The 13,517-nt window shown below is 35.4% G+C and overlaps 1 protein-coding gene across 5 annotated transcripts; it reads left to right on the plus strand.

Annotated features, from left to right (window-relative positions):
- The first annotated feature begins 322 nt into the window (after nucleotides 1–322).
- Nucleotides 323–12,470, plus strand: LOC132058258 (inactive poly [ADP-ribose] polymerase RCD1-like). 5 transcript variants are annotated; one of them, XM_059450816.1, is made up of 9 exons: nucleotides 323–488; nucleotides 2,119–2,181; nucleotides 4,433–4,546; nucleotides 5,668–6,938; nucleotides 7,965–8,206; nucleotides 9,300–9,400; nucleotides 10,268–10,429; nucleotides 10,585–10,680; nucleotides 12,018–12,470. In XM_059450816.1, the coding sequence occupies exons 4-9, from the start codon at nucleotides 5,800–5,802 to the stop codon at nucleotides 12,081–12,083; spliced, it is 1,806 nt and encodes a 601-aa protein (XP_059306799.1). In that variant the 5' UTR covers nucleotides 323–488; nucleotides 2,119–2,181; nucleotides 4,433–4,546; nucleotides 5,668–5,799; the 3' UTR covers nucleotides 12,084–12,470. The 5 variants fall into 5 exon arrangements, with proteins under 5 accessions (XP_059306799.1, XP_059306808.1, XP_059306814.1 ...); XM_059450825.1 differs by having other exon boundaries at nucleotides 9,300–9,370; XM_059450831.1 differs by lacking the exons at nucleotides 10,585–10,680; nucleotides 12,018–12,470 and adding an exon at nucleotides 9,092–9,132 and having other exon boundaries at nucleotides 10,268–10,426.
- The last annotated feature ends 1,047 nt before the right edge of the window (nucleotides 12,471–13,517 follow it).

Raw genomic sequence — 13,517 nt, forward strand, 5'->3', positions numbered from 1 at the left:
TTTAAATAACTTTACCCCATATCTTTTTCTTTTAGGTTCATCCTTCAAATTGTTAATGTGTAATGACAAAAACATAGAATATATCCAAATATTATATTAATCAAAACAATAAAATACAATACAGTACAATAACAACCATTCAAACAAAGTGTAAAGGACCCGATTCATTGCACTGTAGCATTGACCCGACATATTGCCGACATTACCCTTCTTAAATACGCAAAATGACAGGAATATTATAGTAGGTCATATGGATAGCTTCTAAGGGCATTTTCGTCCATACATTATTTTGATCTGTGTTGCATTACAAGAAAGAGAAAGAGTTGGTGGAAAAGTTTAGTTAGGGTTTGACAAACACCCACTGCTCCTTTGGAGAAGAAGAAGAAGAAGAAGAAGAATAGAGGCCATAAATCAATCTCATCCGTCGACTTCTCTTCTATCTATCTTTCAATCGTAGCCGTTGATCTTTGATCTGCCTAACTATTCAGGTTTTTTTCATATACGATACATGTATATTTTTATTTATTTATTTATTTATTTGTTTGTGTTTGGATTTTATTGTTGTTTTTGTTAGTAAATATATCGTGTTAAAAGTGAAAGCTGTTTATTAAAATTCAATTTAGATTATTTTGATATACTTTCATGACTAATTCATATAAATGTATAAATTATCATGTATATTGTTTATTTGTGTGCGTGATTTTGTGTGTGTGTGTGTGGATTAAAATAAATTTGATGTTGTTTTTGTTAGTAAATATATCATTTTTTTTTTCTTGTTAAAGGTGAAAGAGCATTATTTAAATTCAATTCAGGTTTTTTAAAGTACTTTCATGGCTATTTCATATAGGATATATGTATAAATTATCATGTATATTGTTTATTTGTGTTTTTTTTGTGTGTGTGGGGATTTTAATATATATGATGCTGTTTTTGTTAGTAAATATATGGTGTTTTATCTTGTTGAAGGTGAAAGCTCTTTATTTAAATTCAATTTAGATTTTTTTGAAGTACTTTTATGGCTATTTTATATACGATACATGTATATGTTTATTTATGTGTGTGTGTGATTTTAGTATGTATGATGTTGTTTTTGTTAGTAAATATTATCATGTTTTATCTTGTTAAAGGTGAAAGCTCTATATTTAAATTCATTCAGGGTTTTTGAAGTACTTTCCTAGTTTCCTGGCTATTTCATGTACGATACGCGTATAAATATTGTTATGTATGTTGTGTGTATATGTTTTTGTGTGTGTGTCTGGAGTTAATTAGATATCTTGTCTAATTGTTAGTAAGTATGTTATGTTTTATCGTGGTAAAGGTTAAAGCTCTCTTATTTCGTTCATGTAGTTGTAATTGTGTTATTGAACGCTGCGAATTTGTCAAAAAACTGGTAGAAAATTAATTTACGTTTTATTGTGGTAAAGGGGAAAACTCTCTTATTTTACCTTATCCCAAAAAAAAAAAAAGAGGTGAAAACTCTCTTATTTTGTTCACGTAGCTGTAATTGTGTCATTGAACACTTGGAATTTGTCGAAACAACTGGTTGTTAGTAAATATATCATGTTTTATTTTGATAAAGGTGAAAGCTCTTGTATATTGTTCATGTAGCTGTAATTGTGTTATTGATCTCATCGAATTTGTGGGGAAAAAGATGGTGAATGATGATTCACGGTCCCGAAATTGGAATATCTAACTGATGTTGGAAATAAGAAAAATTTCGGGTATTTGTAATTGTAAATTGCAATTATCATGTATATTGTTTATTTATGTGTGTGTGTTGATTTTATTGTATATGGCTGTTATTGTTGGTAGATATCATGTTTTATCGTGTTGAAGGTGAAAGCTTTCTTGTTTCGTTGATGTAGTTGTAATTGTGTTATTGAACACTTTGAATTTGTTGAAAAAACTGGTGAATGATGATTCACGTCCCCGAAATTGGTATATTCTATCCCAACTGGCGTTAAAAGTTATAATAAAAAATAGTTTAGGCTATTTTGTAAATTGCTGAATTTATTTGGATGTATTGGAACTTATGAATTTTTTGTACGTTAAATTTGTTTTACTTATCGTGGAGTGGAATTAGGAGTGTTTAGTTATTTAGCTTTTATTGTTGATTAGGAGATCAATTGAGAGCTGCTCTTGGATGTGTATTCGAGCTTTGTTATGATAAGTTCATAGCAGGTAATCGTTATCTCACTTCCTTTTATAATGTTTTTAGCTTTTTTTTTTTTTTAATATTTTTTATAACTTATTCACACATATGCAACTTTAGTGTATGATCATTGTGTCTTTTTCGGTCTACTTGATTCGTTTTCTTCACGTAGCATTCTATCACTAGGCTGTCCTCACCAGACTTCAAAATTTATTGTTAGGATTGTGATTTTCTTAAGAGAAAATACATAATTTCCCTCCTTAACTTGTCTCCAAAACTCACTTTAGCAATTTAACTTTACTGGCATTTCTTTACCCTCTTATTCTTGTTTAAAGTGAATTTAATTACCCCCTAAAGGGTGACGTGGCAAAATAATGATCAACTACTACCTATAAGCGCATGAAGAGGATGAAAAATATTCAAACTGTATACGTCTTCTGATTGGATGGCGTTCAACTAATTATTGTTTGACTAGTTTTCTTAATCTTCCCTTCCCTTCCCATTTTAACTTTTCTCTTTCTTTCTCTGTTTGTCTTTTCCTTCTCTTCCTTTTTCTTTTCTTTTCTTTCTTTCTTTTCTCTTTCTAATCCAAGCATTGCGAACAGATCTACTCCCCAAGACCCAAGTGCCTAACTTCTCCCACACATTCTTCTCTCTTTTTAATTCTTTTCTTCTTAGCAAAATGCTTGGCCTTAAGTTTTTCGACATTATCTCTGGCAAGAAGCTTGACATTAAGTTTGCCGACAGCATCTTCGGCAACTCATTTCCGGCATCAAGAAAATTACCCGACCATCTGTTCAAAAGAAAATCAGAGAAGACGCCCTGAAAAATAAAGGATATAGCTGATAGAACAAATTAAAGACCATGGATTCTCTGCCCAAATTCACCGGAAAAGATATAAATACTCACCGTAAAATTAACATTTTTCCACAAAAAACTCCCGATCTTTGAGGGTGCTGTTGCGATGTAGTGTTGTTGTTTAATTAGAGTTGCGGTTCGGTTTTTAATAGACAAGAGATTTGAATTTTGAAGTTGTAATGAAGTTTGGTATTTCTGGCATGGCGGATTCGGGGATGGTAGTGGGTGGGTTTTAGTGTTGGAAAAATGTGATTATTTAAGGAATATTACTAACTTATTTGAAGTTCGGTATTTCCAGCATGGCGGATTCGGGGATGGTAGTGGGTGGGTTTTAGTGTTGGAAAAATGTGATTATTTAAGGAATATTACTAACTTATTTATAATATGATAATAAAAGAAAATTTGAATAAAAAAGAAAGAAAGATGGGAGAGTTCTTACGTGGCATTGGCGCGATGCTGATGTGGCGCTGACGTGGCGGCGCTTGTGTAACACCATCAAAGACCAGATTGGTTCTTATGTATTTTCTCTTTTCTTAATATATTCTCTTGGAGTAGAGATGATGCTGTAAAATGATTTGTGTGTTGATTTTACATTTTGGGCTATTTCATTAGAGTATATTTGATGGACATACCTATTGGATTCTTATTACTAGAGTACGGTTTCTTTTATCACATGCCAAACCTCCAGGTCAAAGACATGTTGCACGGAGATGAATCCGATGTGCTAAAACATAAAAGTTCTTACCTATTTTCCCCATGAACAAAGATATTAGAAATTATGCATGACCATTTTTTAAAAAAAATAAATAAACGGTGCGTAGTGTCTGTTGATGGAGATATGTTGCAATTCAGGTGCTTGGAAGTACCCTCATGGCTATTTCAGATGCAATACTTGTGTAATACACGTGTGTCTGTATATTCATGGAATTCGTCGACCAAACTAGTGAATTATAATTCACGTTCTCTAAATTGGTATACTCTCTCCATACTGGCATTGAAAATAAAAAAATAAACCGATGGTGAATAACCAGATTCCAATGAAATGAAATCTTTAGGATAATTCAATGCAACATATTAGGAATCAATGAGGGGACATCAATTCAAATCCTAGATTTCCTAATAGAGAGAGCAAGAATTCTCACTATTTCTTAGATTCGTGGACCCAATTCAATTCAGTGGGATCCTTCATTCACATTTCTTTCCATTCAATTCAGTGGGATCCTTCATTCACATTTCTCTCCACCAAGGACGTTTTCTAAAACTTTTTGACCCCCCGAATTTGGAGTATCCTACTTCCACGCAATTCACAGGGTCCAACAAGCAATCGATATGTATTTCTAAATTGCTGATTTTGCTTAGAGGTCTGACTTATGAACTTTTTGTACATTATCTGGAACTAACATCTGTCTACTTATCGTGCAGTGGAGTTCATATTATCAGGGGAGTTAATTCTTTAGCTTCTATTGTTGATTAAGAGATCAATTGAGAGCTTCTCTTGGATGCATTTTTGGGCGTGTTACGATTAGTTCATGACTGGTAATCTTATCTCGTTTCTTTTCATGTTTTTAGTTTCTTACTTATTCATACTTGTGCAACTTTATAGCTTGTAATATCTTATATGTTAACTTTTTGATTGGTAATATTTCATATGTAGTTCCTAGATCTCCTTATATCAATTCCGGAAAGGCTAATTTGTCCACATCCAATTCCACTTGAAATTAGTCATGTTGACCTCTGAAAAAGCAAGACATATTTAGATGTAGTGAGTATGTTTCATTTTTTGCTATGAATATGATGGATGCAATCGTACGTACCATCTGATGGTTGGGTACTTTTAGTTTGTTTAGTGTGGTGCAATGTGCAAGTTCTTCTCAAGGATTGAATTGCCAGCATTTTCTTGCATTTGTGAAACTAACATGTTTCGGTATGTGGTACCTCATGGAGCATCTTTGTCTGATTGTTCTCTGAGGAAGCAAACACGTCTTGTATGCTATAGACCTTAGGAAAGACATTTGCCTGTGACATTGGGGGGGCGGGGCTAAGCCGTATCTAGTCCTTCAGCTTGGATCTCGACTTTACTGTTAAGATGACAAGATGAAATCGAGTCCTACTGAATCCAGATTTGGCATTCACAAGCTCTATCTTAAGCTTGAATGTCTGTTGATAAAGCATTATGCTTTTCAGCTTACAAACCCTGACCATCTCGTGTTATGGTTTACTCTGTAGTTTCTCTTGTTCCTCTCTATAGTTCTTGGTGTTTTACTTTTCGATGGTTCTTTCCAAATTTTGCAAAGTGGATAAAATTTTTGCTCTATGTAGATGCTTCTTTCTCTTTGAAGTGCTGGATTGTTGCCCAGTTTGACTAATGCTAGAAACTTCTCATTGAAGGATTACCACTTGCAACCCTTTGTGATCATGGATAAAACTATTAGGGGACTCCATATAGTCGAATGACTGAAGTACCAATGTTGTAGAGTAGTTTCAGCTCATACATGTACTCATTCATGACCAGATTGTCAGCTTTTATATGGTTGACTGGCAGCTTGATATGCGTGCTTCCTAGTGGATTTTTATGTGATGATTGAACTTGTGGTGATCTGGAAATGGTTATGAGCAGTCTATTGTTTAACCTCTATTCCTGTTCTTGATGTTTTCAGGTTTATCAACTTTATCAATGGCATGGGTGTGGTCTCTCTGAGGTGGAACCAAGACTGAGTTTTATATAACTGCTGTTATCTTTGAACCTTTGTCTTTAAACCAGTGGATAGGGATTGATCCTGTAGTAAGAAATGGAATCAAAATTCGGAAAGGTATTGGATAGAAGCCGAAACATTGATGTTGACTTGAAGAGAAAGCGGGCAGCTCGATGTGAGACCCATCTCTTTGGGGCTACCCACATGATATTGCCAGTTCGATCCTCGCTGAATTCATCAATCCACCCGCTTGGAAAGCGGAGGAAGATAAATGGTTCAAAAATCAGGTGTGCTGGCGGCGAATTTCACCAAAGAAAATCTCTGCTTAGATATTATCTCAATTTAAGGAAAACTGGGCTTCCACAACGTTTGATGTTCTATCAAAAGGGTCAGTGGACTGATTTCCCCGAGGACATTGTGTCAATGACTAAGCAAGATCTCCTGATAAAGAAATCAGTGATAGAGGTGGCGTTCAATGGTAAAAAATATGTGCTTGATTTCTTCCATATGATGCTGTTGGACTTGAAGTCAGGTCTGCAGCAACCTATTGCATGGATTGATGATGCAGGCAAGTGTTTTTTCCCGGAAGTCTTTGCTAGTTGTGATGAACTGCATGGGTGTTGTCACTGTGAAGACAATGACTGCATGGATGGAGATTCTGAGACAGAGGGATCCAATGATCTTGAGATGCGACTGGAGATTGAAATTAATGGAGCAGATGTATCAAGTTTGAAGGAAGCTAGCGGAGAGTCCGATGCTATTGTTGAGCATGTAAACTTTTGTCACAAACCTGCAGCCAAATATTGCAATGCAAACGTTGGTGATAATTGTGTCAGAATGTCAGGTACGAAAGCCAAGGATTACTCTGGGGAATATCATCAAATGGTGGAAGATGTTGTCGGCAGCTATGACTCTATGTGGGAACATCTGGAACCTGATGCTGTGGGTGAGATGTTTCTCAAAGGTTTTAGTTCACCTGCTAGTGCAAATGTAATTGGATTGCAGCGTATTTCAAGTACTTTCATGGAAGTTCGAAAGGAACTCTTTCAAAAGCAAGTGGAAATTACGAGGAAGCAGCGTGGGGATGCCCCTCTTAGTTATGCTTGGCTTCCTTCTTCTAAAGGAATGATTACGAGTATCATGAAATATGGGCTTGCTAATTATGATCCATCCAGAACCAAGTCCAGATACGGCATTGGTGTTCATCTTTTTCCTGCCAACTGTACTGAGATCAGGTAGTGTTGTTTCCTCTTGTTTTTCAGTCAACTGAATTCTTACAAACAAGGCCAAAATTGCAACAGGACATTACAGGTGCATGTTAGAAATTGATGATTTTGGGTTAGGTAGAATATATAAGTTTTAAATGATACGGCAGCTGTGATATTTTTCCTGATAACAGTGGGGTAGTGACAACATTCAAACCTGAAGGTGGGGGTAATCTGAAACTTCCCTATGGCTTTTCTGGTAAAGCAGACTGCATGCTTGTCGTGTTGTATGCCTCTGTTTACATGCTATGCTGATTCATTCAGGAAAAGTAGGACCAGCCTGAAGGATATTGATTTCATTCTTTGTTTACTTAATTTATAATTTTCCCAGTGTTGATCATCAGTAATAGAGGAATATCAATCAAGTTTGAAAATGGCCGTTAAGTTTATGCTTTTTGTGTGGTAGCTGACTATTTTCCTGAAGGATAATCTGTTTGAATTATCAAGAAGATCCATGTTCTTGGTATTTCGGTTTAAAATACTTTATTGGTTTGGGTCCTGTCATAGCTTTAACTATCTTTCACATTATCTCTGATGAAGCTACCCGTTAGTTGATTCCTTAGTGCTTGTCAAATGTTCATACCTGGTTTGTCAAAGATGCAAATAATGAACTGTGGTATGTGTTGATATAACTGTGTCTAAGTAGTTTCATAGGGTTGTGGGGCAATGTCACGTACACTGTTGATATTTTGTGCTAGTTTTTTGTGTGCTAATTCTTTTGCCTTTGACATTTCACTTGTTCTAGTCATCTTGTGATACTTGTAAGATGTTCTTTGATCCTTAAAGGAATTTGTTATATTTGGTCGCTTTTCTTTTGATGCTTTGAACTTTAAACCGTTTGTGGCCGACCTGCGTCATTTTCGCATTTTCTTTCTGGTCAATTTGTTTGTTCTCATTTTGAAGTTTATTGATGTCATTATCACATTTTATTGTTTGTCAATTTGTTTGTTCTCATTATGAAGTTTATTGATGTTGCTGCTTTCATTTTCTTTTCAGTGCAAAGTATTCTGATGTTGACGAAAATGGTGTACAATACATGATATTGTGCCGTGTAATAATGGGAAACATGGAACTAGTTTGTCCTGGATCTAAGCAGTTCCATCCCAGTAGTGAGGATTTCGATAATGGTGTTGATAGCCTTGAAAATCCGAAGTGTTATGTAGTCTGGAATATGAATATGACTACTCATATCTATCCAGAATACGTCGTCAGTTTCAAGTTCTCTCCTGATGCTGAAGGTGACGATTTAAGTCCTTCCCTTTTGGTTACTGTTTGCGCAAGTCAACGTGAAGTTGTTCCCCTTAGTTATCTCTCTTAAATTGTCCAACAATTTAGTGGCTGCTGAAGGACGGAACATATATTTTTCATTTTTGCAGAAAAGGAAGCAAAAGATAGTCCCAACTTTATTTGAATATTCAATCCCCCTTGCAACTTTTAAATCGTCAAACCCATTCCTGTTTCACAAATTTTGTGGAGATGGAAGTATAAACAACACATAATAATTTTGCTTATTATTTTATGTTGTTTATCAGTGTTAAAGCATTTGCATTTGTTATTCTGTGTCATGTTAATCCTGGTTAGACGATCACTAAAATAGAACTTAATAACGTCATGTTATTTTCTATTTCATGTGCTACTTTTCTTCATGTTGTACTGAGTTTTATATCAAGAGTGATTCTGAATGGGCTAAATCTCTATATGTTTGGTAATGGATGTAATTGGAAGATGAGGTAACGTGACTTGTCTAAATATTTTATAATTTTGGGAGGGACTGCAAATTTGGTCAATGTTGGAGGAGAATTGGATTTTTACAAGTTTGAAGGCAATCAAGTCCCTGGCTTCTGCTCTCCATATATGATAATGAGTTATATAGGATCTTCTATTTTCAGGGTCCTGCTCTAACTTAGCCCTGCCATGTTGGGATGCATATCCAGTTTCTTCTTCCTCTTTTTGGGCCTACCATCATATAACTGCAGTTTCCATCTTTTTCTGTATCGCGTTGTACAGATAAATTATGGCCTTTTTTCTTTTGCATCTTAAATTTGGGGAATTCTTCATAGATATTGTCTGTCTTACAAGATAAAGTAGCGTTTGAATTATCTTCACCATGTTTATCTTTACAGGATATCTCGTTGGAAACAAGAGCCCAACTGATGTCTCTGCTGTCAGTAGTTGTTTACTGCAGTTTCCATCTTTTTCTGTATCGCGTTGTACAGATAATTATGGCCTTTTTTCTTTTGCATCTTAAATTTGGGGGATACTTCATAGATATTGTCTGTCTTACAAGATAAAGTAGCGGATGAATTATCTTCACCATGTTTATCTTTACAGGATATCTCATTGGAAACAAGAGCCCAACTGATGTCTCTGCTGTCAGTAGTTGTCAGGGCCCTGTGTATCAGGTACCAACAGATACACTTCCTACTGACTTGGTAAGTCTATTGACATCAATAAATGTGTTGGACTTGGCAGATTTTTTTTTTTTGAACATAAGATGAGGAACTTGGGAGGATTTTTTTGGATATGAAACGAGCGTGAAATTGTTTGGCAGATGAGGCAGTAAAACTAGGATTTTTATGAACTTTGAAAGGAATCGAGATACAGAGAGGGGGGTTCTTCCAGCTCAAAGACCATTTCATGAATTTCTCGGGAATGTTGAGGGCAGAAATTTTCATTCTATGTTGGAAATGTTTTTGCAACTATTGTCACCTCAAATCATCTTGCTAAACGATATTGAGGTTTATATTTCTCAATCGCACAATAGTTCCCTAGGGGACACAATGGATGCCATCGGCCGTAGTGCTACCTTGGGTAATTAAGAATGTTGTTTTGGGCATGCAACTACAGAATAAAACCGAGCATCTGCATTAGCTCTGCTGAAAACTTACGTTATTTCAATGCACATGCGTAATGAGCTCTTATTTATGCTAACAATATATTCAAACTCTCCTTCTCAAGGGTATTGTACATTTCTTAGATCTTGAACTCGGTTCAAAAAATAGCTGATACTGAAGTAATTGGTTTCTAAACCTAGCTTCCCGAAACTCATGTAGTCAGAAATAGGTATATTATAGTGTGAGGTTTTGTGGTATATCCTTTTCTTGTGTTTTTCTTTCTCAAAATTTGGACGACTCAGCCTCATCCAGCAAGCCTCACTTTTGAACCGTATCTGGGAGAGAGTGGATTTTGTGCTAGTATGACTATTCTGCTTCTCCGACAACATTGTCACTTTAATGGTCCTCTTTCATTAGTTTGGTGGAGTTCCTTTCAGCTAACAGTTACTGTATGTTCCTCTACAGGGAAGTGATTGCTCTCAGAATTCACTAGAGTTGGCCTCAAAAAAGGCTGCAAGGACTCCGAAATCCCCTTGGATGCCGTTCCCCATGTTGTTTGCAGCAATTTCGAAGAAAGTGCGTCAAGAGGATATGAACCTTGTTAGTAGCAATTATGAGTTATTCAAGGTATATATAATTGCATCTGTAAAGGTCATATTTATTAGAGAAAAGTAATAGTTGCTGAATGTTTCATCACTCTTTAATTTGTTCCTGAGTTGTTACTCAAGTTTGATCTTTTTCCTCTCTTTGGTTCATGACCTCACGTATTTTGACATTCGCAGGGCAAGAAGATAAATAGGGATGAATTTGTCAGAAAGTTGAGGTTGATCGTAGGGGATACTTTGTTAAGGTCCACTATAACTAGTCTTCAGTGCAAGGTATGTTATTTGCCTGTATGTTAAAAAAAAGAAAAAAAAAAAAAAGAAAAAAAGAAAAAAAAAAGGGTGCTCCTGATTTGCTTGTCGACACTTCATTCATAATATCCTACCCTAAGAATTTCTCTCTTTGTTGATTCCCAATAGTTGAGTTACATTATTGTCAGGCAGGCTTCAACACAATCTTTGAAAAAATGTTTTCTCTTTGGGTCCAAACTAGTATCAATTTCTATTAGGTTGCACATTTTGTCTTATCATATTGCGTAGGGAAGGTGGTGTTGTCTGCATACTTGATCTTAGAGAATGCTTAACTTGTGAGCTTGCTTTTGGGTTGTGTTAGGCTTAAGGTTCATTGTTTACATAGTATCGTAGGCGGATCCATCCCTCTTCTTGGTTTAGCAAATGTTAGGCCTCCATGTTATATTGTTTCATGCACACCAATGTCTACTATCGGTTAATGTCGAGGATTTTAGTCCTAGTCTTACCAAGATTGCCTTTCGTTTTTTAATTAGCTGACTAACTTTATTAATGGAAGGGAAGCCCCTGTATGCAAGTAGTATACCATAAAATAGAGAAGTCTAAACCAAAATATAGTTCTGGAAGAATTCAATGTTCCTATTACCCTGTTTCCACCATAAACCTCTAGATTTTGCCGCCATTCACTACTATCTAGTCAATGTCGAATTTCCAAAATTCAGATTTGGAATCTGGTAAATTTTGATTTTTTGTTGATGTGTGTAGTATTTGAGAAATATGAGCTGTCTCTGTTTTGAAAATTCATATGGTTGTATTCTTGTGTTTTGTTGCTTTTTATCATTCTATGGATTGATACCCCTCCTAATAACAGATTGAACTAAAATTAGGGGAAGTCGAACAATATTTATAGGATAGATGAGTAATAATTGGTCGGTAAATTTTTCTTTCAAAATGTGTAATAGTGGTTCTGGCTTGGTAAAAGGCGGTTGAAGATATATGGTGAGGATATATTCTATTGTTATTATTTTGGAGGATGTGAATATTCTATTATTGAAGAAAGTATCCATGAATAAGAAACACTTTTATCTACTGGTACTCCATGCCCTTAGACGATGGGTAGTTATCCATAATATATGTGGATAAAGGGGCCCAGCGAACATGTGAAATGCCTAATAATGGTGCATATTTCAGTTCTATGCAGTGCCTAAAAGCCAAAAGTAATTTTACGTTTCATGTTTATGCAATTTTGTATATTTTTGTCTTCATTGATTAGAATTACTTGTGCAGCTGTGCATCTTACTGAGTGGAATTTCCTGTTCCGTTTTTTCTTTTTAATTTTTTTCTTTTGGTGCTCTCCTTGGCAGGTACCACCTAAATCAATGGAGTTGGTCACTGTAAAGCAAGAACAGGAGAGTATCTGCCTGGAGTGACGGTGACGGTGTCGGTTTTGTTTGTTGCTTCTATGAACCAGCTGTTTTTGCTTCGCTATAGTAAGTTGATTATAGACGTATATGTTGCCTTTTCCTAGAATGTGCGATACAAGGTAGTTTGGTACCTTTGTGAATGTGATAAGGGTTTAGTTTTCACCTGGCCAGAACTTTCTGAGTACTATGGATTTGATTGCTGAAGTGAGTGCCTACAGAGCTGCACTTTCAGGCTACTATTACTTTTATATCTAGCAAGGGGCTCTTGTGCATAAAGTTTGTTATACAGAGTTTATTCTGAAATTTGCTTGCTAGTACTCAAAACACTGTTATGACAATGTATGAGAATTGTGGGTATGTGCTATCTCAAGTACACATGGTGTTTCTGGGTTATGGCTTTTGTTTTGTACGCTGCTCTGGATGTACCTGTTTAGAGCTTCTTTTGCACTAGTTCATCTTTGTCCTTTGTTGTGTGGATGAACTTGGTTCATTAAGTAGTGGGTGTCAAATAAGAGAGTTGAATTTGGGTGGCGGGCCAAAATGACACGGTTATTGACCCATCAGATGATTACTTGGGGATTGGGTCAATATGGGCTAAACAATAATGCACTCTTCTCAAGTTTTAGGACCCGTTTGGCCATAAGAATTATTCACTTTTTTCCGGATTTTTTTTTTTCACTTTTGTCAAAAATTAGTGTTTGGCCATGAAGATTCAAAATACAACTTGGAAATTGTATTTGGAATTTGAAAAACAAGAAAAACTTATTTTTCAAGTTTTTCACTTTTTCACAATCAAAACGAGTGCATTTCAACAAAAAAAAAAAAAAAAAAAAAAAAAAAAAAAAAAAAATCAAAAGCTATGGCAATGCCACTCCAACTCGAAAAAAATTTCGAAAATAATGATTAAGTTTTTGATTTCTATGGCCGAGTGTCTACTTAGTTTTTCTGTTCTCAAATTTGCATAATTTGGACTCAGATGAGATTGGGTCAATATGGCCTGAACAGTTCAGGAGATACGCCCAATTCGGTTGACTCTTTCTAAAGTTCTAATTTCATGCTTTTCTTATTATTTGCTTAATTATCTAGTAACTTGTTCTTCGTTAATGTTACTGCATATAAATGGCATAACAAACAAGTCTTTTGAAAACTATTTTGACATAATCTGGGCCACATAATTTAAATCAACCTGATTTTTAGATGAGATTGGATCGCGTGGGTAAAAATGGGGTTACTGCATATAGCATAACAAATGTCTTTTGAATGCTATTTTGACGTATTCTGGGCTACACAGTTTAAGTTAACCTGATTTTTAGATAGATCGGATTGGGTGGGTTAAAAAATGGGTATATTTAACAAAGGGTAGTCAACTTCCTAAAGATGAACAGGTTGAGCAGATAGGTTAGTTTTGCCACTCCATGCTTAAGCATGTCCAGAATTCAC

Source organism: Lycium ferocissimum, chromosome 1 (assembly GCF_029784015.1).
Source record: "Lycium ferocissimum isolate CSIRO_LF1 chromosome 1, AGI_CSIRO_Lferr_CH_V1, whole genome shotgun sequence".
NCBI lineage: Eukaryota > Viridiplantae > Streptophyta > Magnoliopsida > Solanales > Solanaceae > Lycium > Lycium ferocissimum.

Bases quoted from the DNA above. Each gene is read 5' to 3' on its own strand.
- LOC132058258 (XM_059450816.1), top strand. From the start codon at position 5,800: ATGGAATCAAAATTCGGAAAGGTATTGGATAGAAGCCGAAACATTGAT. The intron at 8,207-9,299 runs GTGACGATTTAA...TTATCTTTACAG, and splicing joins GTTCTCTCCTGATGCTGAAG to GATATCTCATTGGAAACAAG. The intron at 9,401-10,267 runs GTAAGTCTATTG...GTTCCTCTACAG, and splicing joins ATACACTTCCTACTGACTTG to GGAAGTGATTGCTCTCAGAA.